Source organism: Argentina silus (assembly GCF_951799395.1).
Source record: "Argentina silus genome assembly, chromosome: 19".
In the NCBI taxonomy this organism is placed as follows: domain Eukaryota; kingdom Metazoa; phylum Chordata; class Actinopteri; order Argentiniformes; family Argentinidae; genus Argentina; species Argentina silus.
Window position 1 is genome coordinate 13,460,285 of NC_139673.1, and position 26,349 is coordinate 13,486,633.

The following is a 26,349-nucleotide window of genomic DNA, read 5'->3' on the forward strand; positions in this document are numbered from 1 at the left end:
TGACTTTGCAAGCATGCGAGAAGACACACACCACCATTTCGAACGAGTAGGCTGCATTGTATCGTATTTCCCTTTCAATGTTCCCAAAGTGGTCATCAGTACGAACGTCAAACAGCTTTCACATTAGATTTGAAAGAACCAGAAGAAAAAAATGATGATTTGCATAATTGAATGCTTCCCTGTAAATGAATATGTTCTGACATGGTCTGATTCCTTGACTTGTTCGACCCACTATCATGCTGTTCACGGACCTCTCTCTCTCTCTCTCTCTCTCTCTCTTTCTCTCTCTCGCTCTCTCTCTAACCTGACAATGCTGTACGTAACTTTGGTTTGTGAAACATTACAGCACGGTCCTCCTGTTTATGCACCTCACATGAATGGACCCGGCCAGCGCTGAAACAAACTAACATCCACTCTAGCAGGTTATCTTGCTGAACAAACAGTTTGTTATGGTAACAGATCACTTATGGAAACCAAGTGAAAAAATCATGTTCATTGCCTGCCCTGTAGGCAGACAGGCAAAGTCGTCACTGGGTAGTGTGGAAAACAACGTAGGGGCTCCCCCGAGTAGAAAGGTTAGTGTACATCCCAGAGATTATCCATCCCATGAACAGAGCAGCTGGACTGTGCCATCAAGTCTTTTAGTGTCTCAGATATCCAATCAGATCCCACAGGAGCCACTGTGATGGAGGAGATCCATGTTCTGACCTGCTGTTTAGTCAGACCCTTCATATTTGATTGGCTGAAGCCCACTTCCGCTTTAGAACTGTACCAGCACAAACACAGCAGGACAGGACTGCATCTCCAGGCAGGGGTTTAGCACTGGACTAGCCTAGTGCTGGACCAGCACAGGTCCTAGCTGTCACTTCATTTCAAAGTTTATATTCAGTTTGAATGGAAATTATGTTAGTTTCTGGATGTTGATGTGTGTTTTTTTTGTTGTTGTTGTTTGACTTCATTCACAGTCTATCAGTCAGTCTCAGTGGTGTGTTTGAACAGTGGCACTGAAATAAATAGCTGACACTGAGAGAGAGAGAGACAGAGAGAGACAGAGAGAGACAGACACACACACACACACACACACACACACAGACACACAGACACACACACACACACACACACACAGACACAGACACAGACAGACACACACACACACACACACAGACAGACACACACACGAGAAGTGTGGGCAGCTCTATGCTCTGTGTTCAAAGGTTAGCTCCACAGTTGCATTCACTGATCCGGCCCACTGAAGCCATGTGCTTTGTTTCCCCCCCCCCCCCCCCTCATCTTTTGTGACCCACATACACAGTCTGAGCTGCTGCTTGGCTCCACCCACCTCCACCACCACCACGCTGGCCCCGGACGGGGCTTGCGTGGGCGTGGTCTCATGTATGGTTACTGGTATTGGTTAGTGGTCTGTTGGTGGGCAAGTCTCTAACCCTCTGGGCGGCACAGTGTGTATGGACGGGCACCCCTCCTGGCAGACACACGCAGTCAGGCTCACTGAAGGTGTTGTGGCACAGGTGGCATCCCTTCTTCTCCGACACAACCACAGGGCTTCTCCGCTGCTTCAGCTGAAAGGGGGGGGAGACGAGACGAGACACACTATGGGCTTACAACTCACCTCCATAAGCCAGCAACATTGTTTTAAATCACTCAACGCTGGGTGTTAAACTAGAATTTAACTGGACGTGTATGGGCGTGAGCGTGAGTGTTAGTGTGTGTGTGTGTGAGTGTGAGTGTGAGTGAGTGTGTGTGTCTGTTCTCACCCTGTCGTGCTGCAGCTGCAGGTTCTCGGAGCGGGCCAGCCCCAGGGCGATCTGGGAGGTCCTGCAGGCGTGCATGCTGGTCCTCACAGCGCGGCCCAGGAAGGGCCGGAGCAGCTGCAGCGACCAGCCCTCGGGGAGCATGCTCAGTACGCGCACCGCGTCAAACACCTCCCCGTGGCGGTTCAACAGATCCACCGCCGCCATCTCTAGCTCCCCTCTGTCGCCTCCCCCCCCCAGTACCGGTACGTCCCGGTCCAGATAGACCCCCAGTAGCAGGTGGAACAGGCGTTGCCGGTAGGCCGGGTCCCGTGACGAGGAGGCCCATACGCAGTAGGCTTCGGCGGCGGGAAAGTCTTTGAGCTGGTGCACCAGGATGTTCAAGGCCTTATCGTGCTCCTCCAGCTTCCCGTGCAGCGTGGCGCGCTCCAGTAACAGCAGCTCCGAGTCCTGGATCTTACCTGGGAAGGAGTAGTTGGGGGGGGGCACACGATGATGACATCATAGATACTGTACCCCTGGGTCTTACCAGGGAGGGTAGTTATGACATTATAGATACTTCTACAGATCAAATCAAAGAAATGCTGAAACCTGCTGCATTTCAGAGGGTCAAATGTACCTTAGTCTTATCTTGGGGGTAAACAACCATGTGACAGAATGTCGGGGCAGGTGTGATAGACTGAGAGCTCACCCAGTAGCAGCTGGACACGGTACAGACTAGACTCCCTGAGAAGGATCTGGAGCCTCTCCCTGGCTGTGGCCTCCTGTTCCTCCAGCCTGGGGGACTGGGAGAGGAGAGACAGGACCCTGTCCAGGTACAGCACCGCCAGCTGTGTGTGGACCTTCTCCTTCTGCAGGTACACACCACCGAGAGAGGGAGGAAACAGGGAGAGATAGAGACACAACACGTCAGAAGGATGTTCACCAAAACAGAAATAAGGAGCAAATAGGCCTGTTTTCTTTTTTTATTATTCTAATATTACCATTTGAAATCACTGTTCACCAACTATTACGATTGCTGTATGCCTTATAATATTAGGCACTTTGGCCTTCATTTGTTATTAGGACAATGAGATGCTGTGTGCTAGTGTCACAATGTTTACGTTCCTACCTGGCTGATGTGAGCTAGTGTCACAATGTTTACGTTCCTACCTGGCTGCGTCTCTCCAACACAAGATGTTCCAGGTAGAGCAGCAGGGCCTGACTGTGCTTCTGCAGGTACGCGATGACATCATCAGGGTTCATCTGGCCCGATTGGTCCTTACTCACAGGCCTCTTGGTGAAGATCTGGACCCCTATCTGTGAGACAGATCAAACACCTTCATGCCATCACTACAAGGCACTCACCACTTGCATTGTAGGTTGTGCTGCTCCTAATTTCTCAACAGTTGAGTCATTATGCTACATTCAAGTGCTCCGCGGAAATAGGATACTTGGACATTTCCGACTCTGCAACCAATAGGGAGCTCCAAGCTAAATCTGATGCTGAATCTCATAAACGAGACTTTGGTGGGAAGCTGAGAGTTTCTGAAGACCACTTGAATGCACCATTACTCCAGAAAGTAGAGATTTGTCAACATATGGATAGGCAGAGAAGGATAGATAACTATGGCAGCAGTCAGAGGAGACGCTCTAGAAAGCTGGAACGTACCCTCTGGTCCCTCTGCAAGGCCCAGTCTGCATACTTCCAAACCATGTCCAGGTTGGAGCAGAAACTCAGAAAGTCCACGATATACTCATACAGGTCAGACCTGGTGGAGTCCGCAAGGTCCCCATCCACCACACGCACCCACAACTGAGGAGAGATGATAGGAGATGAGCGGAGAGGAAGGGTGGAGAAGAGGAGAGGTGTTAGTTACAGTGTCTTATGACCTAAGATCTGATATACCATTGTTGGAACTGCTAACAAACAAACAGCATGTTTACCTGCACAGCTGCAGAATCCTGCCCATTGGAACGGTAGAGCAGTCCCAGGGCAAAATACCTGATGGGCAGATGAAGACAAACAACACAGTATGTTAGTATCTGCCTAGCATATTCATCTAGGGGTCTAATCTCACTTCCAAATCAGGTATAGCAAAGAACGTTGGGCTATTTATTTGTCATTTATAGCATATATATTATCATATGAGAATTATGACATTCCAGTTGTTCATACTCTCTCTCTAGAGGACTGCCAATTTAACATAAAGATTGGTTTTATAGCCATAGGACATATATTTGTCCATAGAATTCCTATCTAAATTTGAACTCAAAGAGACGATTTTGAGGCAGACGGTGTGATTTTTCCAAGTCTGAAACGCCTAACCTTTTGACTAGGGGCAGGTGTTTTTTCCTGACCAGGAAAAACTCCCAAACCTCTAAAAACCCACTGAGACATAGCCGTCTAGCTGCTATACCCACTTGTGGTGTTTCTCTAGCCAGGGGGCGCTGTCAGCCAGCAGGCAGGCGTTGTCTGAGGCCAGCAGGTCCAGCAGGCTCTCGTGGTCCTGCTCGGCGTAGAGCTTCAGCAGGGCCGTGTCCACGTCCTCCCTGCAGCCGTTGGCCGCCTCCGTGCTCCGCTCCTCTCCCAGGTAGGTGATGAGGAACCTCTTGCAGCGCTGCACCTTCTCCTGGTCCCCCTGCGCCAGGTGGTTGAGGTCGGCAAACTCGTGGAGCGGAGGGTGGCAGCGGGTGAAGGACGAGGAGGCCGGCAGTAGCAGAGGGTAGAGGGAGATCAGCTCCCGCACGTCCAGCTGACCCTTCCTGGAAATTGAGGAGGTAGGTCAGGAAAGACTGGGGATTCTAAGGGTTGTGATAGGCCCTTCAATTGAGGCCTCTCCTACTGTGTAGAATGCTTATAGATCATGCATTACCATCGTGGGAACAGACTGGGAGCTGTGGCAATTGACGGACATTGGCCTAACGTGTTTCAATGTCCATACTAGCATACCACTAGGAATGCATGGTTAATATATTGCTTCATTCTGTGCAGCAAGCTCGTGTGGATATTGGAACATAACTCTCTGGCTATCAGGGGTTAGGACCTTTGAGGGAGATGGGTACTAATGGGACAATTAACTGGTGCTGTAATTAAGGCTAATTACCATCTGATTCTCTAGGAGCAGCTGGGCCTACAGTAGGTGGTATCCATTCAGCACTGTGGTTAATTACAGGAGTCAGAATCACATTCCTTACCTGAAGTGTTCTTTAGCCTCTAAAAACTGAAGCTGTCCAAATTGGATGAATCCTGCCTGCTGGAAAATTCGTTTGTGCAATATCTGGGGAGGAGAAGAGAAGGAGAGAAGGAGTGAGACAATATGAGACACATCTGAAACGTTCTATGTTTGATCAGGACATTTTACAAGTACAAAATCACCCCAGCGAGATCTGGAGGGAAGTGAAAAGGAATAACCACTGCAGAACAGCTGCAGTAATTCCTTTGGGTTCTGCTTATGATAAAACACAGTACAAAGAAGACTTTTTTATATCTCTTTTTTAACGAGACTCTAGAGAGCCTTGTCTCATGAAAAGACGCTGCTGAAACATTGATATAATTTTTTTATAATTTAGTTCCTTTGATACTCACACCATATCTCACCAAACATATAATTTGCATGCATTTACATTTACATTTATGGCATTTAGCAGATGCCTTTATCCAAAGCGACTTACAACAAATACATTTGTCGAAGTAAGTGAATTATCTATCCATCAGTCATCATAAGAAAAAGTAATCTATGCTAGGACCAGGGACCATTGGCAGTCACAATGCTAGAAGAATTTATTTAAATTAAATTTATTTATTTACAGTAGAGAAACTTTACAGGGGGGTAGTGGGGATGAAGAAGTCTTTAGGAGGGACAGTTAAGATTAAGTAGCCTGAAGAGATGGGTCTTCAATCTACGGCGGAAGACAGGTAGTGACTCTGCAGTCATGACAGCAGTGAGAAGCTCGTTCCACCAGCGGGGTGCCAGGACAGTGAAAAGCCGTTACCGAGTAGCGCGGCTGCTGCATCCACGTAGAGGCGGCGGTGCCAGGTGGCCAGCCGAGGTGGAAGACCGGAGTGATTGGGCAGGGGTTTGAGGGCTGACCATTGCTTGCAAGTAGGGAGGGGCTGTTCCCTTTGCCGCCCGGTAGGCGAGCACCAGGGTCTTGAATCTGATGCGTGCTGCTACAGGGAATTTGGGGAGATTGAACACCAGACGGGCGGCAGCATTCTGGATGAGCTGCAGAGGCCTGATGGCGGAGGCAGGGAGCCCGGCCAAGAGTACGTTGCAGTAGTCAAGGCGAGAGATCACAAGTGTTTGGACCAAGTGTTTGCTTCTCTGGTGAGGAATGGACGTATCCTTCTGATGTTGTAGAAGGAGAATGTACAGGAGTGTGCTGTCGCTGTATGAATAGAATACAACAGTCAAACAGAATACAACAGAATAGAATAGCTGCTGGCTGGTACCTGGAACTTGTCTTTGGGTATGTTTCTCCTTGCTCCCTCTGTGAGGGTGAGGGCCTCCTCCACTCTGTGGCTGGCTAGCAGGTCCTGGATCTGTCTCTCCAAGGGGAGGGGTACCAGCACGTATACTGCCTTAGTGGAGGCTAGCACCACCTTCCCTACAGGGACCGGGATGGGGACAGGTTACAATCTAACCCTCAAGAGGCACATACACAGCCACACACACACATACGTGAGATCAGTAGACCACACAGAGAGAGAGAGAGAGAGAGAGAGAGAGAGAGAGAGAGAGTCTCTCTCTCTCGGAATTGGGCAGCAGAGCAAATTATCTAAGAAAGTGTGGGTTGGCACCTTCAAAGTCCTGCATGATGTGTCCGTCTCTGAAGGAGAGGGTCTGTTTGAGCTGCTGGTCCAGCATACTGTGGACGGTGACAAAGCCATCATCCAGAGCCACCACGTAAGGGAAACACACAGCTGCTCCAATCACGCTCTCCGACCAGTTGACTGGGGCACGCTGAGATACCCCCTCAGCGTTGGCAAACATCCCTGCAGTGGAAAGAAAGAAGAGGGGAGAGATGAGGAGGAGGAGGGAGATGGGGAGAGAGCGAGATGTGATATTGATTCCTGGAACTTCCTAGCACCCTGCCTAAAAAAACATCTTGGAGAATCACTCAGTGGATACAGATGGACTGTAGGCATTCAGCGCATACCTCTCTGGACTAATGTGTTAGTGAGGAGATCTGTTGAATGGGAGCGAGAGCTACCATTGTTGTTGTTATTGTTGTTATAGTAACTTACCGAGGCCACCAGGGGCAGCCAAGAGGAACTCCTCCCTGCCGATCCTCTTGACGATGGGCTTCCTCTCCTCGCTGTCGTAGGGGAACAGGTCCTGGGAGGCTCCCGTGCTGTAGTTCAGTATCATGTACTGCGTAGCAAGGGCCAGGCACAAGAAGTAGCCGTCCAGGCTGACGGCACAGGGCTGCTCAGGCGTGGTCACCTCCTTAACCAGCTGCACCCTGTCCTCGTATACCATGTAGATCTGCACCGTCCGCCGCTTGGACGAGATCACCCCAATCTCCACGCAGAACGGGTCTCCGTTCACCGGGTTCTCGTTGACGCAGAAGGCGGCCACGCCCTTGATCTTGGCCCCGCCCCCGCCCGAGGAGGGCACAGGCTCTAGCGTGCCCATGTCCACCACGGAAACCATGGCGTCACACAGAACGATGAGGCGCTCCAGCGCCGACGCGGCCTTCAGCTCCACGACGGGTTTCTTCAGGCCCAGGTACTTGTGCAGGAGCTTCTGGACAAAGTACGTCAGCCTCCCCTTGGCCGTAGTGACTTCCTCCAGCAAGAAGTGATGTATGAAGCAGTCGTTGGTGCCCACGTAGAGGTGTTTGCCACAGCACTCAATGCACTCAATGTTGATGCGCCCCTTGTCGCCCATCAGGAGCTCCCGCTCCACAGCAGGGACCAGCTCAAAGGCCTTGACACTCATCTTGACTCCAGCATCGACTACAAGAGTGGAGGGCAGTGGTTGACACAAGTAGACACTCAGAAACTTCTAAATAACACACCTACATATTATGATGGTGATGTTGCTGAATAGCCTACGAATGCATACATGGTTCCATTACAATTTGTCTATGCTCTACAATCTATTAGTATTATTCACTATTCAACAAGTAAGCTTGCAAAGGGAGACTACAGGTAATTACCTACATATAAAAGGAAAATGCGGTTTGCTAAGACACCAGGAAGTATCTATAATGTCTGCTTTAGCCCATACCCACCCTGATGACTAGCTAGCTTAAGTATGCATTGTTATCAACAGCCAATACAATGTACTACTATCAACAGCTAGCTAGCCAGAGCGACAGTAGCAAGGTGCCGCAGTGAAAAGCAATAAAAGGACTCCATCATCACCACTGTCATCCGACAGCCATCTACGAGCAAGCGGGTTTCCTCTTGCGAAATGCTAGCCCCATATTGAATCAGTCTTGGTAGTTAGCTATAACTAGCTATCACTAGCTAGACTAGCTCTCTAGCTAACATTAGCTGTTAGCTGATTGGCTGTAGCCATGTATGACTCAGACTGTGGCCGGTAGACATAAATCGGTGCTGCAGTTCAGTTGACAGCGCAACTCAGTTAGAAAGCCATTCAAGGTCCGTATAAGGCAGCTGGAGGCAGTGTCATAGACTATGATCATACCTACCTCACCAGCCGTAGGCACTGTCTGTATATCTGATGGATAGCGAGTGATCACGGCCTCCCGGCCTTTTCACAGCATAGCTTCTCTCCACTCCCCTGATTCAGCTTGTCAGTAGCTTAGCTGCTTGGGAGCTGTCAGCCGCCGCTACATTTTCTGCCTATGACGAGCAGGTTCGTGGGAGGTTGTGCTTCCTGTTTACAACGGGCTTTCAGGGGGGTCTGTTCAAGAATACAAACCTTAGCTGCGTTGTTGGCCTCAACAGACTTGTTAAAAGTAGATGATGTCCGCATTATACAACTGACTTTGGATCAGCTGGCACTTTTTCCCAGCGCTGGCTGGGAATGTAAGTAGGAGAGAAGAAACTGATCCAGAATCAGCAAACGGAAATAGAAACGTCTTAGTCTGAAGTGTAACCATCAAATGAACCCTGTCAGATGCGGAACCATTACACATACAACAGTGTTCCAACAGTGTTATATTTGTAGGAAAGAAAATATTGTTACACCTACATAAGATAACGTGAAAAAGTAAGCCTTTTAGCACAGGTATTCTTTTGTGCATGTTTGTATAGGTCTCTCTTTTATTCTGCTCTCTTTGACAGGTGAGTTTGATAGTTTAATACATCAACTTTACGACTCTCTGAGTTACAAGTCATAGACAATAGACAGACTTAATTTCTCGAGGATTTGGGTTACTGTGGGTCATTTGATTTCACATTTTGTAGTTTTCGCTTGGAGCGCCATGGGAGTGCACGGGCTGTGGAAGCTCCTCGAGAGCACGGGGAAGCCCATCAACCCTGAGACGCTGGAGGGGAAGATCTTGGCAGTCGGTATCCTTACATCACAAAGGACCCTGTTTCCCTGTTCTCTTTCAGTCTCTTTCTCTTTCTGTCCTCTTTCTGTGTGCGCGTGTGTCTGTGTGTCTGTGTGTCTGTTGTGTTGTGTTGTGTTGTGTTGTGTTGTGTTGAGTTGAGTTGAGTTGTGCTGAGTTGTGCTGTGCTGTGCTGTGTTGTGTGTGTGTGTGTGTGTGTGTGTGTGTGTGTGTGTGTGTGTGTGTGTGTGTGTGTGTGTGCGCGTACGTGTGTAATGGAGCTTTATGACAGTACCCAGTGTATGTACAGTACATCCTTGATCTGCACCATCCAGACATCAGTATATGGCTGAACCAGGCAGTGAAGGGGGTCAGGGACCGGGATGGGAACAGTGTCCAGAACGCCCACCTCCTCACTCTGTTCCACCGCCTCTGCAAGCTGCTCTACTTCCGCATCAGGCCCGTCTTCGTGTTCGACGGCGATGCACCACAGCTGAAGAGGCAGACACTTGTACGTCTCAGACAACTTGGGAGTGCACACACATGTCCGCCTCATGAATTGGGACACAGAATGAATGACATGACAACAGAATGAACAGCAGACCAGTGGCAGGCACTGCCTTAGGCTGAGCCTGCTTGTGAATGACCCGGCTGTGGTTCTGATGTAAATGACCCGGCTGTGGTTCTGATGTAAATGACCCGGCTGTGGTGCTGTTGTGAATGACGGGCTGTGGTGCTCCCTCAGGCCATTCGGAGGCAGAGGAAGGAGAACATGAGCCGTGAGTCCAAACAGACCAATGAGAAACTCCTCAAGACCTTCCTGAAGAGACAGGCCATCAAGGCTGCCCTGGGGCAGCGCAGGTGAGGAGAGGAGAGGAGAGGAGAGGAGAGGAGAGGAGAGGAGAGGAGAGAGGGGGAAGATGAGAAAGGAGCAAATGTGATGTGAAAGAATTGAGAAGTGTTTGTTGTTGTCTTATGTGGCCCATAGCCAGGATCCTCTGCCCAGCATATCCAGCGTGAGGAGAGAAGAGGTGGATGACATGTACGCTCTACCAGCTCTACCAGCCCCCGAGGAGAGAGAGAGGGGCAGGTGAGGCGGAGGATGGGGCTCGCTCTGGATTCATGGGAGAATTGCCCAGTATTTTTTTTTTTGGATTTTCAATGTATAATATACATTTCCAGTTCATTCCCCAACTGTAAAAATTTGTTTTAAAAAAAAAAATGAATTGAAGACTGAAGATTGAAGACTTCTTTTAACTGATAAAATGTGTATCGGCATTGGTCCTTACAGTTGTGTCCCACCCCTCCCTGTCCCTACAGTTCGGAGGAGGAGGAGGAGGAGGAGGAGCAGAAGTGGGAGGAGATGGCCGACACCCATCACAAGTATCAGGTGAGATACGCTTGAGGTGATGATGGGAACACAGGGAATGGAGCGTGTTGGAAAAGGGTTGTTGTCCCTGTGTGATATGGATGGTAGATCTCGCCCTGTCCTCTAGGGGGAGCTGTATGAGGATCCCAACTCGGTGGACATCAACTCAGAGGAGTTTACCAACCTGCCACCTGAGGTCAAACATGAGATCCTGAAGGACATGAAGGAGTTAAGCAAGAGACACCGCACCTTGTACCAAAAACCTCCTGAGGTACACACACACACGCACACACATGCACACACACACACACACACACACGCACCTACACACACACACACACGCAATACAGGGGGGAGACAGACAGAGAGAGATGAGAGAAAGCTAAGGGATGGTCCCACACTCCCAGCAGCTGCCGACATTATGCCCCTCTCTCCCCCCAGCAATCGGGGGACTTCTCCCAGTACCAGCTGGCAGGTCTGCTGCAGAGGAACACGCTGAACCAGCGTCTGAAAGGGGTGGAGCACGAGATGTGTCAGCGTAGCGCCGGGGGGGTGGAGCTGCTCTTAGGCGAGGGCGAGGGGGAGGGGCACAGCGTGGAGTCACACCGCCTGGTCTCAGAGGACACCGCCCACTACATCCTCATCAAAGGTAGCATCGTTGTTGTCTCTATCCCAGTGTAATGAGCTATGTTATTATGTTAGTATGGATTTTCCTCTCTTATATCAAGTTAAAGTGTAATAAAGTATCCATCTATATTTGTGTTCCCAAGAATGTAATGAGTGATACATGTGTGTTTGAATGTGCTCCCCAGCCCCTAAGAAGAGTGAGAAGGTTCCAGACAGCCAGCCTGCCACCCTGCCCTGGTCCGGGGGTCCCCTCTCAGGGAGGAAGAGGACTGGGGGGGCAGGGAGACCTGAGCCCCTCTGGCGCCCCATCTCAGAGGAGAGCTCAGAGGATGAGGAGGCAGCGGGGGGCTCCTCCTCACCCCCTAAACGCTCCAAACCCTCCCTCTCCCCCCAGGGTGAGACTGCTGCTGCGCCCCCCTCCCCCCGCACGCTCAAGGCCATCCAGGCTGCCATGGCTGACAGCAGCGAGGAGGAGGGAGAGGGGGTCCGGGGCAGGGGTGAGGGAGGGGGCAGCCATGAGAAGGGGGGTGGCGGAGTGTCCCCTCGTACTCTTCTGGCCATTCAGCAAGCTCTGGCTGAGGAGGACGACCAAGACACGCCTCAACCCCGGAGCCTGATTGGCAGCCCTCCCGCTAAGCCCCACCCTCCTGCCCCGCGTCCAGCAAGCCGATTGGTTATCAGCAGTTCAGAGGAGGAGGAGGAGGCTGAGGGAGAGGACACATCCTTGATGGGGACCCTGACCAATGAGAAGCACCCATGGCGGGGAGAAGGCATAGCGGAGCGCCCTATTGGCCTGGTGGACTCTGTGGTCCTAAGTAGCTCAGAGGAGGAGATGGAGGAGGCTCTAGGTGTCATGAACAAAGCCTTCCGCTCTGCAGCACTGGACCAGGGGGGGATACTGACCCAACAGATGGACAGAGTGGAACTGCCAGAGAGAGGGGGGCAGAAAGAGAGGGAGGGGGGGATGGAGACAGAGAGACCCACTGAGACAGAGAGATGGACGGACACAGTCAGTTTGGGCCAGGCTTCCTCAGACGTGGGTCCGAAGGGAGAGAAGGAGAGGGCGGACAGCCCAAAGACAGAGCCTTCCCCGAAGGAGGAGAGGAATGAACAGAACATAGGTACAAGGGAGGAGAGGAGTGGAGAAATTGTGAAGATTGAGGACAGCGACTCAGAAGGTAATGCCTAACAAACTGTAATGGGATGTGAAAGTGTTCATATAAGTTATCTTTGTATACTATACTATCTTTGTGTATCTTTGTATCTTCCACAGTATATACACGTTGTATTCAAGACTTTTGTTGTTTACCAGAGAGCTTCGTTGAGGTGTCTGAGGGGGAAGAGCTGAAGGAGGAGGAGGAGGAGGAGGCTGGTGACTCACTCCTAGAGGTGGGGGAAGGACTACCGCCTGGGGGAGTCCATGAAGACATGGCCGAGGAGGAGGAGGGGGGCCCTGCTGAGGCTCTCAGCAGCAGACATGTCCCCTTGGAAGAGAAGGAGGAGAAAGAAGAGAGGGATGAGGAGAAGGAGGGGAAGGACGATGTAGAAATGGAGGCCCAGCCTTCCACTGAGCCCAGTCCTGCTCCTGCCCCAGTAGCCAATGAGTGGGAGAATATTGACATGGTAAGTCAGATACATGAGGATGATCATTTATAGAAGCATGAAGGAGGTTAGATAGTGAAGTACTACTTCACAACACTGCAGATAGACACAGCTGGACAGGAAACAACAAACTGAACAGGAAACCACTTGTAGTTTGAGATATGAATTTTCACCATGTATTTATTCATGTGCAACAACTCAGAAGTAGGACTAAGATGGTGGTAATAAATACTAGTACCAGATGGCCTACTGTATGTATCTGAGGTGTTTTTGTACATTTGCATTTCATTTATGGAGAGGAAAGTGTATGTCTTGTTTGTGGTTGTGTGGAGTCAGTGCAGTACCTGTGTTGTCCTGCAGGAGGAGCTGGTGGCGCTGGAGAGCTCTCTTGAGGCGCAGCAGAGCAGTCTGAAGGAGCAGAAGCAGCAGCAGGAGAGGATCGCTGCCACTGTCACCGGACAGATGTGCATAGAGAGCCAGGTGTGATGGCACAGATAACACACACACACACACACACACACACACACACACATCCACACCCACACCCACACAGTCACAAGCCCTACTCAGCAGCTGTTGTGCTCCCTCCTAAAGACCTCTTCACCCCTACTACCCCCCCTGTACTAACCCTACCCCATACCCTAGAGACCTCTTCACCCCCCACTACCCCCCTGTACAAGTTCTCTCCTGTTGTTAATAATAAAAATACATTTTAAAAAAATAAAAAAATAAATAATAATTATTATATATATATATATGCCTCTATGCCGGTAACAAACAACCACACGCATGTGTGGGAGCGTGTTCACGTGAGTGTGTGTGTGTGTGTGTGTGTGTGTTTGCCAGAGGCAGGTGGTAGAGGAGAGGCTGGGGTTTGCATCTTGGAGCAAACCCAGCTACTGTTGCCAAAGCTCAGACCTCCAAGACTTGCAGACAATGTAACTCATCATCTTTATGACCATGCCATACTCCTCTCGGATGGCCCCTCCCTCCTCTTCCTCATAAATCTGCCACTCTGCCACCTGCCACTTGCATATCTTTCATTATCACCCCCCCCCCCCCCCCCCCCCCTTCATGGGGATAATAAGCTGCTGAAAGAGAGTGAAGTATGCAAAGGCCTGTTTCTCTGTTTCTGTGTGTGTGTGTGTGTGTGTGTGTGTGTCTGTGTGTGTGTGTGTGTGTGTGTGTGTGTGTGTTTGCATGCGTGTGAATCTATATGTGTGTGTGTGTGTGTGCGCGTGTGAATCTATATATATGTGTGTGCGTGTGCGTGTGAATCAATATATGTGTGTGTGTGTGTGTGTGTGTGTGGTGCCTCAGGAGCTGCTGCGGTTGTTTGGCGTGCCCTTCCTGGTGGCGCCCATGGAGGCGGAGGCCCAGTGCGCATCGCTGGACCGGCTGGACCAGACCCACGGGACCATCACTGACGACAGTGACGTCTGGCTGTTCGGAGGACGCCACGTCTACAAGAACTTCTTCAGCCAGAACAAATACGTAGAGCACTACCAGTACCTGGACCTGCAGAACCAACTGGGTTAGTACACAGCTGTGTGTGTGTCTGTGTGTGTCTGTGTGTGTGTGTGTGTGTGTGTGTGTGTGTGTGTGTGTGTGTGTGTGTGTGTGTGTGTGTGTGTGTGTGTGTGTGTGGGGCGACGGGCCAACAGTCACTCCCTTGCTCCTCCAGTTATGAATCAACCCTAAGTGTCTCAGTTGGAAATGACTGTGGGTGGGTGTCTGTTTCACTGGTAGTGAAAGAGCTAAGCGTCTAAAGGTTTGGTGGGATAAAGCTATAATTATGATCTCAAATCACTCAGAGGTGTCAACACTCTAAATAAATAGGAACAGGTGCCTGGGGCCGCGATGACGGACAGAGTCAAGGGCCAGACCGCTGATGAAAAGTTGAATTCAAGGCTTTATAATGGTACACTTCTACAGCTGGGGCTGGGGGTTCCTGGGGCTGGGGGTTCCTGGGGCTGGGGGTTCTTCCACATTGTTACCAGCAGCAGGTTGGTGTGGGGGCAGGCATTTATTCCTTCCAAGCTGTACGCTAACACACCTGATACAACTCATCAAAGTCAATCATGGATTAAACACTATAATTAGTTGCAACACATGGGTCTCTTGATTCGCTGGAACAAAATCTTGCCCCCACCTTGACCCCCCCCTCTCCTCTCTCCCCTCCACACCCCACCACCCTCCACCCTCCAGGGCTGGACAGGACTAAGCTGATCAACCTGGCCTATCTTCTGGGGAGTGACTACACTGAGGGGGTCCCAGGGGTGGGCTATGTCACAGGCATGGAGATCCTCAACGAGTTCCCTGGGTCGGGCATGGAACCCCTCACACAGTTCAGGTGTGTGTGTGTGTGTGTGTGCATGCGTGCGTGCGTGCGTGCGTGAAATACTAGATGAAGATAATTATTAGTCTATAGGTCGCTGTGTTATAGAGATGATTTCAATCGATGTATAAGCCATGGGTGTGTGTATTGCATAAGGTATGTGTATGTACTATTACTGTGTATGTGTTGTGTAATTGTTGTTGTCTTTGCTCCAGTGAGTGGTGGGCCGAGGCCCAGCAGAACAAGCGTCTGGTGTCGGACCCCCGGGACTCCAAGGTGAAGAAGAAGCTGAGAGCCCTCCAGCTACACGCTGGCTTCCCCAACCCTGTGGTGGCCCAGGCCTACCTCCAGCCCACCGTCGACCAATCAGACAGCTCCTTCTCCTGGGGATTCCCACACCTCGACCTCATCAAGGAATATCCTCTCACTGTGTGTGTGTGTGTGTGTGTGTGTGTGTGTGTGTGTGTGTGTGTGTGTGTGCGTGTGCACGTGGCGTGTGCGTGTGCGTGTGTGTGTGTTATATGCATATGTGTATGACTAGTTCCTTAACCATCCTAACGTTCTGTCTGAACCGTTTTGGCTGGAACAGCAGAAAGACAGAGGAAACTCTACGACCTGTCATCAAACAGCTCAAAACACAGCAGGTAAGGCAAGATCTATCTGTCTGTCTGTATCTCTCTCTCTCTCTCTCTCTCTCTCTCTCTCTCTCTCTCTGTATCTCTCTCTCTCTCTCTCTCTCTCTGCGTTAGTAGTGCATTCTATATGAGGAAAAGACATGGCTACAGAATGTGCCCTATCCTAATACGTAACTGATCTCCTGACCCCTCTCTCTCTCCCCTGTCTGGCCCCTCCCTCTCTCCCCTGTCTGGCCCCTCCCTCTCTCCCCTGTCTGGCCCCTCCCTCTCTCTCCTGCCTGGCCCCTCCCTCTCTCCTCTGTCTGGCCCCTCCCTCTCTCTCCTGCCTGGCCCCTCCCTCTCTCTCCTGCCTGGCCCCTCCCTCTCTCTCCTGCCTGGCCCCTCCCTCTCCCTCCTGCCTGGCTCCTCCCTCTCTCTCCTGCCTGGCTCCTCCTCTCTCTTAGACTCAGCTCCGCATCGACTCGTTCTTCCGGCTGGAGCAGCAGGAGAGGCAGGCCATCCGCAGCCAGCGTCTCCGCAGGGCTGTCACCTGCATGAAGAGGAAAGAGAGGGGGGAGGGAGAGAGAGAGGGAGATGAGGAGGAGGTGGAAGAGGAGGAGGAGAAGATTCGCTCCCCATCCAAGGCTAAGAAAGGGAAGGCGACAGGTTTGACACAGAGTAAGAAAGCTGTGGAGGAGGAGGGGTCAGGGTCTGGGGGTGTGGGGGGGTGCGGAGGGGGGTTTCTGGGGTTAGAGGTCAGCGAACCTCCTCTGGGATTGTTAGAGAGTGTGGGAGGGGCCAGCCAGGAGAGGAAGTCTTTGCCTCTGCCTAATAAGGGCGTCCCCCAGCCTAAGCCCAACCCCGTGAAGGCTGGGCTGAGTAACCGCGGCAACAGCAGCAGCAGCAGTTCTGGGGAGGATAGCGAGGGTGACAGCGGGGTTGCTATGGTAACTGCCCGCTCGGTGTTCCAGGGTAAACCGAGGGGACGAGGGAGGGGGGTGGGGAGAGGAAGAGGAAGAGGGAGGGGTAAGGGGAAGACAACACAGTGAGAACTTTGACCTTTGAACTCTGTACTACCTCTCTTGGATATGCACTGAAAGCATTGTGAAACATCTTCTGAATTATGTTATAAAGCAACATGAATTATATAATTGTCCAAGATGGTGTTAGGTACTGTATTTTTACCTTTGGGTATATTCTGAAATAATTAAAATGTCTTTGTTATAGAAGCTCACTGCGTCCCAAACCAATAATCTTTTTACAAAATCACTGTTTCTGTGCGTCTCAAATGACAAATTCATAACAGGATTTACTGTACACTAGATTTACTGGGACTAGATTTACTCCCAGACTAGACCTAGGGTCACTCTTCAATAGACTAGATTTATAACTCCACATTACAGTACAGTACATGTAAAGTAGTCCTCATCATATTTTCTGTGTTGTTGATGGTTTAATCATCAGAATGTGGCAGGCTGGGGCTGCTTCACATGGTCCGCATGTCTGGGTTTCCAACGCCAGTAGTTCAGTCCCTTCAAGGCTCGTTCCTGTTAATACTTGCCATACCATGTTCTAACCCCCCCCCCCCTCCCCCCCTCCCCATCTAACACCTCAAATCAAAAGTCTATTCTAACTCCACCTCACTTAACCTTCTCTCTCAATCTATCAGTATGTATCTCTTTTTTTGTTTTGTTTCTCTCTCTCTCTCTCTCTCTCTCTCTCTCTCTCTGGCTGACACATTTGAACCGTAGCAGCTGCATCTATTAGTAGCCCCGCTAGAGTAGCAAGGCATGGGACAGGGAAGGGGGGGCGGGGGGGGGGGGGGGGGGGGGTGGTACACCAGTCCTTCACAGCAGCCAGCCAACCTTCACCTTATCCACTGATCCGACCAAGACTTGGATCGCTCTGAGGACCGGCCATTGTTTCCAAGGGACCTCCAAGGGACCAACAAGGAGGCACACACCCAGTGTCCCTGCTACCTGCTACCTCCTCCCCCCACCCCCCTAGGACAGGACTACCCTGTCTCCCAAACACACACACCTATGGAGACTAACCTGCCCAAGTCTATGGAGGAAACAAAGACTGAGAAAGAGGCCAATACAGAGGGTAAGTAGTTATACGCTTCAGACAGACACACACACACACACACACACACACACACACACACATACATATAGTGCCTTCGTAAAGTATTCAGACCCCTTCACTTTTTCCATATTTTTTTTATTTATTTAAGTTTGGTGCAAATCTCTCGTGTGAAGAATAGTGGTAGCTGCAAGTTATGGGTATGTTTGTCACCGGCAGGGACTGGGGAGTTTGTCAGGAACAAGAGAAAATTATGAAATGTGCTGAGTTGGTCGTGACATCCTAATCTCCACAGTGTGTAATTGATTCCTATGCAAATCAGAGACCTTATAAAAACAAAGATATTCATTGCAAAATTATTATCCAACTATTATCCTTGCATTAAGATGGACTCAGTTCAACTTATTGAGTGATTTGTTGATGACATTTTTGCATTTTAGCTCATTTTAAGAGTGTCATAGCAAAGGGTCTGAATACTTATGTACATGAGGTATTTCTGTATTTCAATTTGAATAAATTGACTGAAATTAAAAAAAAATGTGTTTTCACTTTGTCATTCTGGGACTCTCTTAGAGTTGATAATGAAGTTGTCTGTATGTTGTAAAATATTATGCTGATGTGTGTGACAATTTATGATTGAGTAAAAACTGCCTGCTGCCCTTTCTCTGGGTGCTAAGTGATTGGCTTGTTTATAGACTTGTTTATGTGCATTGCAGTCAAGCAGAAACACACACACACACAAACACACACACAAAGAAATGCCATAAAAACAATTTATGGACCCTCCTCTGCCTTGCTTGCATTCTTGCTTAACTCTGTCAGTGAGGCCACAAACAGGGCTCCCTCAACATATTATGGGGCCCTATGCAAAACATGTTGCAGTTCGTGCAGAGATGAGAGTACTGGTGTCTGGGGTCAGTTACTCTAGGTCAGTTACTCTGGGTCAGTTACTCTGGGTCAATTACTCTGGTTCAGTTACTCTGACCTCACATAGGAGATTTACATTACGGGGGCAGAACCAGCAGGACTCAAGGGACATTCTGGGCTATACTGACTTTTACATTCCAAATGGAAGTTCATCTGGGAGAGCGCTATGCTCTGGTAAAAGGACACCTCTGGAATCTGAAACTGTACAGAGGGAGAGGGAGAGGGCAGAGGGAGAGGGGAGAGGGGAGAGGGGAGAGGGATAATGACGTCAGCCTTATGGTGTGAAGTTATCTGTGTTGTTGCCATGGCAGGTGTTGCCGTGGACGTGGAGCTGGAGAAGGCTATCATGAGGCGTTGTTTTGGTCCGTCTCTCATCACATTGGAGACGTGGGAGGGGTTTTACTACGCCAACCAGGAGATCCGCATCAAAGAGTCCACAGACTGCTACGGAGCTGTGCTCTGGCCCTCGGTACGATCCCACTCTCCCCCAACGCTGTTCAGATCAACATGAAGAAGGCCCGGAGAATATCCTGACCATGTGACCTGACCAGGAAAAACTCCTGGCCAAACACTATTCCGTGTTTTAACACCACAATTAGATTTGTTCATCCACTTTATTATCATTACCATAAACTCTTCTGATTAAAGTTGGCGTTCATGTTCGTTCAACTGGACGTTGTGTTGTGGTCTCCCTCCAGGCATCGGTTCTCTGTTATTTCCTGGACACCAACCGTGACGAATACAACCTGCTGGACAAGAACATCATCGAACTAGGCGCTGGAACTGGACTGGTCTCCATAGTAACCAGCCTATTAGGTGAGAGTTAACTAATATACCAACTTGTATCTTCAAAATCTCTCAAATCTCTTATTGGTGGGAGGTTGTTGCAACTTGTCTGTCTGTCTGTTTGTGTGTGTGTGTGTGTGTGTGTGTGTGTGTGTGTGTGTGTGTGTGTGTGTGTGTGTGTGTGTGTGTGTGTGTGTGTGTGTGTGTGTGTGTGTGTGTGTGTGTGTGTGTGTGTGTGTGTGTGTGTGTGTGTGTGTGTGTGTGTGTGTGTGTGTGTGTGTGTTTGTATCTTTGGTCCTTAGGTGCCAAGGTGACATCCACCGACCTACCAGACGTGCTGGGCAACCTGAGGTACAACATCCAACGCAACACCAGAGGGCGCTGCAGACACACGCCCATCGTCACCGAGCTCATCTGGGGGCCGGATGTGGAGAAGCTGTTCCCCCGGGCCTCCTGCCGCTTCGATTACGTGTTTGCGGCCGACGTGGTCTACCACCACGACTACCTGGAGGAGCTGATGGACACCTTCGACCACCTGTGCCAGGAAGGCACAGAGATCCTGTGGGCCATGCGCTTCAGACTGGACCCTGAGAACAGCTTTGTAGAACGCTTCCAGAAACGCTTCCACCTAGAGGAGCTGTATGACCTGCCCAATTCAAGGATCAAACTGTACCGAGCCTGGAGCAAGGACAACAAGAGAATGCTACCCCACTCTGGAGCGGCTGCCTGAGATGGTAGTCAGGGAGGGAGTGTGTGTGTGTGTGTGTGTGTGTGTGTGTGTGTGTGTGTGTGTGTGTGTGTGTGTGTGTGTGTGTGTGTGTGTGTGTGTGTGTGTGTGTGTGTGTGTGTGTGTGTGTGTGTGTGTGTGTGTGTGTGTGTGTGTATGCGTGTCATACATTTTATGTAGATGTCCTTTATTAGGATGTAATAAAGAACTGAACTTGACTTTATGTGAAGTGACAAGACTGCTTCACATGATAGGCAGCTAGTATTGATTGTTTTCATGCACTGATATGTATCTGTAACTGCATTGTTGCTGCATAACTATGGTGATATGCTTCTGTACATATACTTCTTTGTATTTTACAGGACGTGTTGTATATGTTGATACAATGAAAATATTTATTTTGTAATGGTTAAGTTATATAGTTATTGCTGATTCAATAAAAGTCTCACGACAAACCCGTGAAAAATAAACTCTTCTGAATAATTGTTTTGACTTTGTCATGGGCTGCAGACACAACTAGTGTGTGAGGGGGGTTGAGTCCATGAGGAGTAGACTACTCTAAAGCAGGGAGAAGATGATCTGCCTAATGTGTGGAGAGAGGTCTTAGCCGGGACGCATCCTGCTGTCTCTCCCGTTTCACTCGCTTCAAAAGGTCAGGACGACTTTCCCAAGGATTTCCCTTTGGCTGGGGATACATTCCGCCACCTCCTGTCGCCCCTTGCCTGGAGCTGCCCTGCTGACAGGAAGATTGCTCCCCACTGTGCAACATTATCCCATGTCCAATGACCTCTTCATCACAAAATAAGAATAACACAACATTACCCCTTGATCTTACCATTATGGCATAACACCCTAACACACACTTCATCTTGTAGCATCTAAATATACCCTACTCTCCACCTTGATATGTAGTAATGATTGATTGTGAAGTCATTCAACTCTTAATGATATTTTATAGGAGATAAAGATACTAGATACTAGGGGACGGCAAGGCACAGTACAGTACGGTACATTTATAGTATGTTAGGGAGAATCAGGTTTATGTTCCTCCCCTCTCCATTTCAATTTATAGCCCATCTCCACCTCTCAGATGAATCAAATTATCTATGGAGCAGAACCCCCAATGACAATTAAAGAGCCTCGTATCTCTTCTGGATCGAAGATCCCTCTTCAGTTTCAGGTTATATTCTTTATTGGGTATTATTCTTCTTCATGTATCACCGTGGCTGTGTCGTGGTTTATAGCTAGGAGAGGAGGGAGAGGAGGGAGAGGTAATGGAGAGGTTACAGAAGTAATGGGTCAAAAACATGATCCACAACACCACACCACACCTCCATCACACAGAGTATGTCGTAGGATTCCCCCCAGATTCCCCCCACTGAGACCCCCATAGATCAGAGAGAGAGAGATTCCTGAGTCATTTATGATATACACACACAACCTACGGTTATATAAGCAGTAAAACACAGACCACAACACATGATGTAATGGAATATCTGAGACAAGCACACAGCTTTATGAAATGGCCACTGAATACCATGTGATGCTGCATCGCAATTTCTTTCGTGACCTTATGCTGCCCTCAAAGTCATAGACGCAAGTTCCTACCGTCTAACCAAATATGGATATTCTAAAAGGCCATTTATAAACACCAATAATTACAGATTTGGGCTATGACATCACTGACTACTTGCCCAGCAGGGATGGGAGATCTCCATAACCCTCTCTTGCCCCCTTGTATATCATACTGATTACCCCTTCATACCAAGCTATGTAGGGCAGAGGCATACCAAGGGGCTTGGGGGCCGGGTAAATGCTGACAAAATTGAAAATAGAGGGGGGTGTAGCAGAGGTCAGGGTTACAACCCCCCCTCAAACCCATTAGGACCTGTCTTGGGGTGCTACCAGACTGCATGCCAGCAGTATTACTTTACCTGCTGTTCTGTTGAAGCGATTGGGGCCAGAGGGGCTAGGAGGGGTGATGGACACACACGTCCATGTCCCAACTGCCAAATACTCTGGCTTGTTTTGAAGCAGCAGAGGATGCCGAGGGCAGACCATGTTGGTAGCCGAGGTATTGTTCATGACTGTTCATGAGAATTCGTCAGTGTAGATAATTGGTCTTACTCTACAGTGCCTTCGGAAACTATTCAGACCCCTTCACTTTTTCCACATTTTGTTGTGTTATAGATATATAGACTCAAGTCTCCCCAGGCCTCAGGGTAGCATTCCTGAGCAGTTTTGTTCCTCTCCAATTGCTCAGTTTGTAATGAGAACCTGATCCACACAGTGTGTAATTGATTCCTATGCAAATCAGAGACCCTATAAAAACAAAGACATTCATTCCAAAATTACATGAACTATTATCCTTGCATTAAGATGGACTCAATTCAACTTATTGAGTGATTTGTTGATGACATTTTTGCATTTTAGCTAATTTTAAGAGTGTCATAGCAAAGGGTCTGAATAATTATGTACATGAGGTATTTCTGTATTTAAATTTTAATAAATTTACAGAAATGTCTAAAAACCTGTTTTCGCTTTGTCATTCTGGGGTATTGTTTGTGGATTGATGGCAAATTCTTTCAATTTAATCAATTTTAAATTGAGTCTACAACACAACAAAATGTGGAAAAAGTGAAGGGGTCTGAATACTTTCCAAAGGCACTGTAGATTATTGATCTTACTCTGTCCACCCTATTAACACTATATCAATAAGGGAACATATACACTGGGGTTCGTAGAGGCTGGTGGAGGTAGAAATCAGAGAGCGGGCTCTTTGTAATGCTCCACCAGCCTCCAAAACAAGTCAGAGGACCAGTGAGTTGTTGTACTGGCTTCATGTCTAAGCTTCCCCATGAGGAGGCTAAATCAGATCCACAGTGGTGCCAGACCTACTGTGCCAGCTGCAACCGATATGTCCCAGTCAAGCCAAAACCATCATTGTCAGGTCCAACAGATTACATCCATGCACACGCAGACACACGCACACACACACACACAGACACACACACACACACACACACACACACACACACACACACACACACACACACACACACATACACACACACACACACACACACACACACACACAAGAATCATATCTATCCCTTGGCCCAAGCCTCAGTGCTTGAGACCTATCTGTCTGCATTCACGTCTATTCATACACTAGGCAGGCGTATGCAGGTATATGGCATAAACAAGACAAACATACTTGCTATGATGAAAATACACCGATCTCATACCTTGATGCACCAAAACAAACCTCTCTCACCTGTGTTACCTTATCATAGCATGTGAGGAATGAGGAATGGTTAGCTGGGAAAAACAGAGATTGGGCAATGTATCCCTCAGTCTGAAAACAAGACAGCCATTATCACTCATCTCTCTCTCTCTCTCTCTCTCTCCCTCTCTCCCTCTCTCTCTCTCTCTCTCCCTCTCTCCCTCTCTCTCTCTCTCTCACTCTCTCTCTCTCTCTCTCTCTCTCTCCGTTTATGTTGATTTCACAGGGCCACCTTCTAAATATAACCCCAGGTCCGTGTGATGATGGGAGTGTCTTGCAGGATGCTGATTCTCTATAACTTCCACAGAGTGACACCCCAAGATGCATTCAGTTCACTACCCAGCAACCAACCACGTCCCACAGAGAGATATAAGAACTGCAGCAGGTAGGTGCTAGCTTGATAATGATAAAGAGCCTGAGTGGTGCTTGTATTCAATCCTGTGGAGAAGGTAGCTGCGGAGGTAGGATAAGAAGTATCTGAGAAGTGTCTAAGAGAGTTGGTGAGAGGTGTGTTGACAGACATACATACATACAGGGATATTATTGGGGTGATGTAGGGAGGTTGATGTGTTAATATGAAGTGTGTGGTGTTGTTGAGTTAAATAGATATGGAATGTGGAGGAGTTAAAACAGGAGAATATATCTGAGAGAGAGAGAGAGAGAGAGCGAGAGAGAGAGAGAGAGAGAGAGAACACAAAAGCCTTGTTTTTATTACTGTATTTCAGTTATTTATTTATTTAGCTTGTCTAAATTCAACTTCTCTCAACTCGATAAGGTTGATTTCTATGGATCCTTTATGCACATCATGTCAAGAAGAGGAGGGTGGTGGCAATAGCTCAGCATGGAAGGAGCAGACGTTAGATCATTATAATGAAGATTATGAAGAGGAGGAGAGTGACAATACAGACAACAGCGATTCCCGCTGTAGCTCAGAAGATGAAATCATTGGTGAGTATTTCACTGATATATTTTTATGCACACAATCACATTCAACCCTTCTGTGTGAATTGACATTTGTAGATTTGAAGATGTACAGTGGGCCTACAGCCCCAGGAAATTATAATGGTATGATTCATCATTCATCCACATTAGAGTATGACTCTCTTGTTTCATTTCTGTGCAGAGGAGGTAGACACCAAGAAGGTGGTTGTCCAGCAGGAGATTCCAGCCTGGGCCCGGTGTCAATACCCCAGACCAGGTCTAGAGGTGTACTTCTACGTCGGGCAGGAGATCCGCATCCAGGAGTCCATTGACTCCTATGGCGCAGTCATCTGGCCAGCAGTGAGTGACTTCTAATGGGGGATACTGGTATAGTAATAATACTAATGATACAGTAATAATACTGTAATATAGTAGTAATATTGTTTGTTATTTGTAATTCTGGTGACAGTATTAAACCCATTGAGATGCATCATCTCGTAATTAAGGGGGTCCTGTAGGAAATTAAAAATGTTCAATTTCAATTAGCAGGTGGAAGGAGAATATAGTTAATAATAATAATAATAATAATAATAATAATAATATAGTTGTCCTCTCCTGCAGGCATTGGCTCTCTGTCACTTCCTGGAGACCCACCAAGAGCAGGTGGATCTCCAGGGGAAGGAGGTTCTGGAGCTGGGGGCGGGGCCTGGCTTAGTGTCTATAGTGGCCAGTCTGTTGGGTAAGCCTGGCCAACTATCTTCAGGGCTGGTTTCCCAGACCTAGATTAAACCTAGTCCTAGATCTAGACTAAAGAGCAAGGTCAAGTCCAGGACTGTGCTTGATCTGTGTCTGGGAAACCACCCCCTAGACTGACTTCTTTTCTAGTCAGTGTGTAACCAACATTGTTTGTCCACCACAGGTGCCTCAGTGACGGCCACAGACCTACCTGAGATCCTGGGTAACCTGACATCCAACCTCATGAGGAACACTAAGGGGCGTTGCAGAGACACACCCAAGGTAGCAGAACTGTCCTGGGGTCCTGAAGTGAAACGCACCTTCCCCAGGTCCGTCTATCACTATGACTACGTACTGGGGGCCGACGTGGTCTACCACCATGACTTCCTGGCTGAGCTGCTGGTCACCATGAGACATTTCTGCCGCCCAGGAACCACTCTGATCTGGTCCAACAAGGTCCGCTTTCCCACAGACCTCACCTTCACAAAGGACTTCAGGAAGGCCTTCCACACCACACTGTTAGCTGATTATGGAGAGGTGAAGATTTTTATGGCCACATCACGAGGGTAGGAGAGTCACAGGAAGCATGGTGGATGGTGGCAGTGGCCATGTCCAGAAATGACCTCTAGCCCCTACCCTTAAGGTGCTATATCTGAAATTACTGGACTGGCATAAGCAACACGGTGAAAACTTTATAATCCAGATCAGAGGGCAAGGACCAGGGTGCGGTGGATCATTTTTATTGAACCTTTATTTATCCAGGTTAGTCTCATTAACATAAAATGTATTTCTTCAGGAGAGACCTGGTCCATATCGACCAGGTGTCTACTGGGTTGTTTCTGGACAGAGCCAGTCTCCATGGAGGAACCCTTCTTAAAGGTGAGATATGGCTGAACGATAAAAGTCAGCTGTCTTTGCTTTGAATATTGTTGGATAGCTGATGTTTTGATACAGCATTAAAATGCACATGGACTTTCGTTACATCTGGTTGTTTTAATTTCTACTCCCAAAATTATCTAATATGTATAGTAAATAGAATATATTGGTAATAGACTATTCTGAGGCTAAAGAAAGGGGATGTTTTAAGCCTGAGCGATTCTCCCCGATACAT

At 48.7% G+C, this 26,349-nt stretch overlaps 4 protein-coding genes across 4 annotated transcripts; 3 read left to right on the plus strand and 1 right to left on the minus strand.

Moving 5' to 3' along the window:
• Positions 1–1,276: 1,276 nt before the first annotated feature.
• tgfbrap1 (transforming growth factor, beta receptor associated protein 1) lies at positions 1,277–8,523 on the minus strand. The gene is made up of 12 exons (XM_083691530.1): positions 8,415–8,523; positions 7,000–7,713; positions 6,553–6,747; positions 6,205–6,359; positions 4,947–5,029; positions 4,173–4,514; positions 3,696–3,753; positions 3,421–3,564; positions 2,922–3,068; positions 2,461–2,620; positions 1,773–2,230; positions 1,277–1,577 (listed from the first exon to the last, which is right to left on the minus strand). The coding sequence occupies exons 2-12, from the start codon at positions 7,694–7,696 to the stop codon at positions 1,389–1,391; spliced, it is 2,628 nt and encodes an 875-aa protein (XP_083547656.1). The 5' UTR covers positions 7,697–7,713; positions 8,415–8,523; the 3' UTR covers positions 1,277–1,388.
• A 408-nt stretch (positions 8,524–8,931) lies between these two features.
• Positions 8,932–16,820, plus strand: ercc5 (excision repair cross-complementation group 5; the record flags this gene model as incomplete). Its single annotated transcript, XM_083690892.1, has 17 exons — positions 8,932–9,012; positions 9,136–9,240; positions 9,557–9,732; positions 9,967–10,082; positions 10,210–10,311; positions 10,542–10,611; positions 10,718–10,861; positions 11,032–11,239; positions 11,403–11,701; positions 11,783–12,395; positions 12,530–12,840; positions 13,180–13,299; positions 14,140–14,353; positions 15,028–15,172; positions 15,373–15,573; positions 15,717–15,801; positions 16,236–16,820. The coding sequence occupies exons 2-17, from the start codon at positions 9,153–9,155 to the stop codon at positions 16,818–16,820; spliced, it is 3,477 nt and encodes a 1,158-aa protein (XP_083547018.1). The 5' UTR covers positions 8,932–9,012; positions 9,136–9,152.
• Positions 16,821–19,102: 2,282 nt separating this feature from the next.
• On the plus strand, positions 19,103–20,359 carry mettl21e (methyltransferase like 21e). Its single transcript, XM_083690918.1, has 3 exons — positions 19,103–19,252; positions 19,482–19,599; positions 19,872–20,359. Exons 1-3 carry the CDS (start codon positions 19,130–19,132, stop codon positions 20,297–20,299), a joined length of 669 nt encoding a protein of 222 aa, XP_083547044.1. The 5' UTR covers positions 19,103–19,129; the 3' UTR covers positions 20,300–20,359.
• Positions 20,360–23,871: 3,512 nt separating this feature from the next.
• Positions 23,872–26,186, plus strand: mettl21ca (methyltransferase 21C, AARS1 lysine a). The gene is made up of 5 exons (XM_083691012.1): positions 23,872–23,967; positions 24,358–24,530; positions 24,706–24,863; positions 25,125–25,242; positions 25,423–26,186. The coding sequence occupies exons 2-5, from the start codon at positions 24,368–24,370 to the stop codon at positions 25,806–25,808; spliced, it is 825 nt and encodes a 274-aa protein (XP_083547138.1). The 5' UTR covers positions 23,872–23,967; positions 24,358–24,367; the 3' UTR covers positions 25,809–26,186.
• The last annotated feature ends 163 nt before the right edge of the window (positions 26,187–26,349 follow it).

Coding starts and splice junctions, on each gene's coding strand:
- mettl21e (XM_083690918.1), top strand. CDS start 19,130: ATGAGGCGTTGTTTTGGTCCGTCTCTCATCACATTGGAGACGTGGGAG. Junction 19,253..19,481: donor GAGCTGTGCTCTGGCCCTCG/GTACGATCCCAC, acceptor GTCTCCCTCCAG/GCATCGGTTCTCTGTTATTT. Junction 19,600..19,871: donor CATAGTAACCAGCCTATTAG/GTGAGAGTTAAC, acceptor TTTGGTCCTTAG/GTGCCAAGGTGACATCCACC.
- mettl21ca (XM_083691012.1), top strand. CDS start 24,368: ATGGATCCTTTATGCACATCATGTCAAGAAGAGGAGGGTGGTGGCAAT. Junction 24,531..24,705: donor CTCAGAAGATGAAATCATTG/GTGAGTATTTCA, acceptor ATTTCTGTGCAG/AGGAGGTAGACACCAAGAAG. Junction 24,864..25,124: donor GCGCAGTCATCTGGCCAGCA/GTGAGTGACTTC, acceptor CCTCTCCTGCAG/GCATTGGCTCTCTGTCACTT.
- tgfbrap1 (XM_083691530.1), bottom strand. CDS start 7,696: ATGAGTGTCAAGGCCTTTGAGCTGGTCCCTGCTGTGGAGCGGGAGCTC. Junction 3,565..3,695: donor AGGATTCTGCAGCTGTGCAG/GTAAACATGCTG, acceptor ATCTCTCCTCAG/TTGTGGGTGCGTGTGGTGGA. Junction 2,231..2,460: donor CCGTGTCCAGCTGCTACTGG/GTGAGCTCTCAG, acceptor ACTCCTTCCCAG/GTAAGATCCAGGACTCGGAG.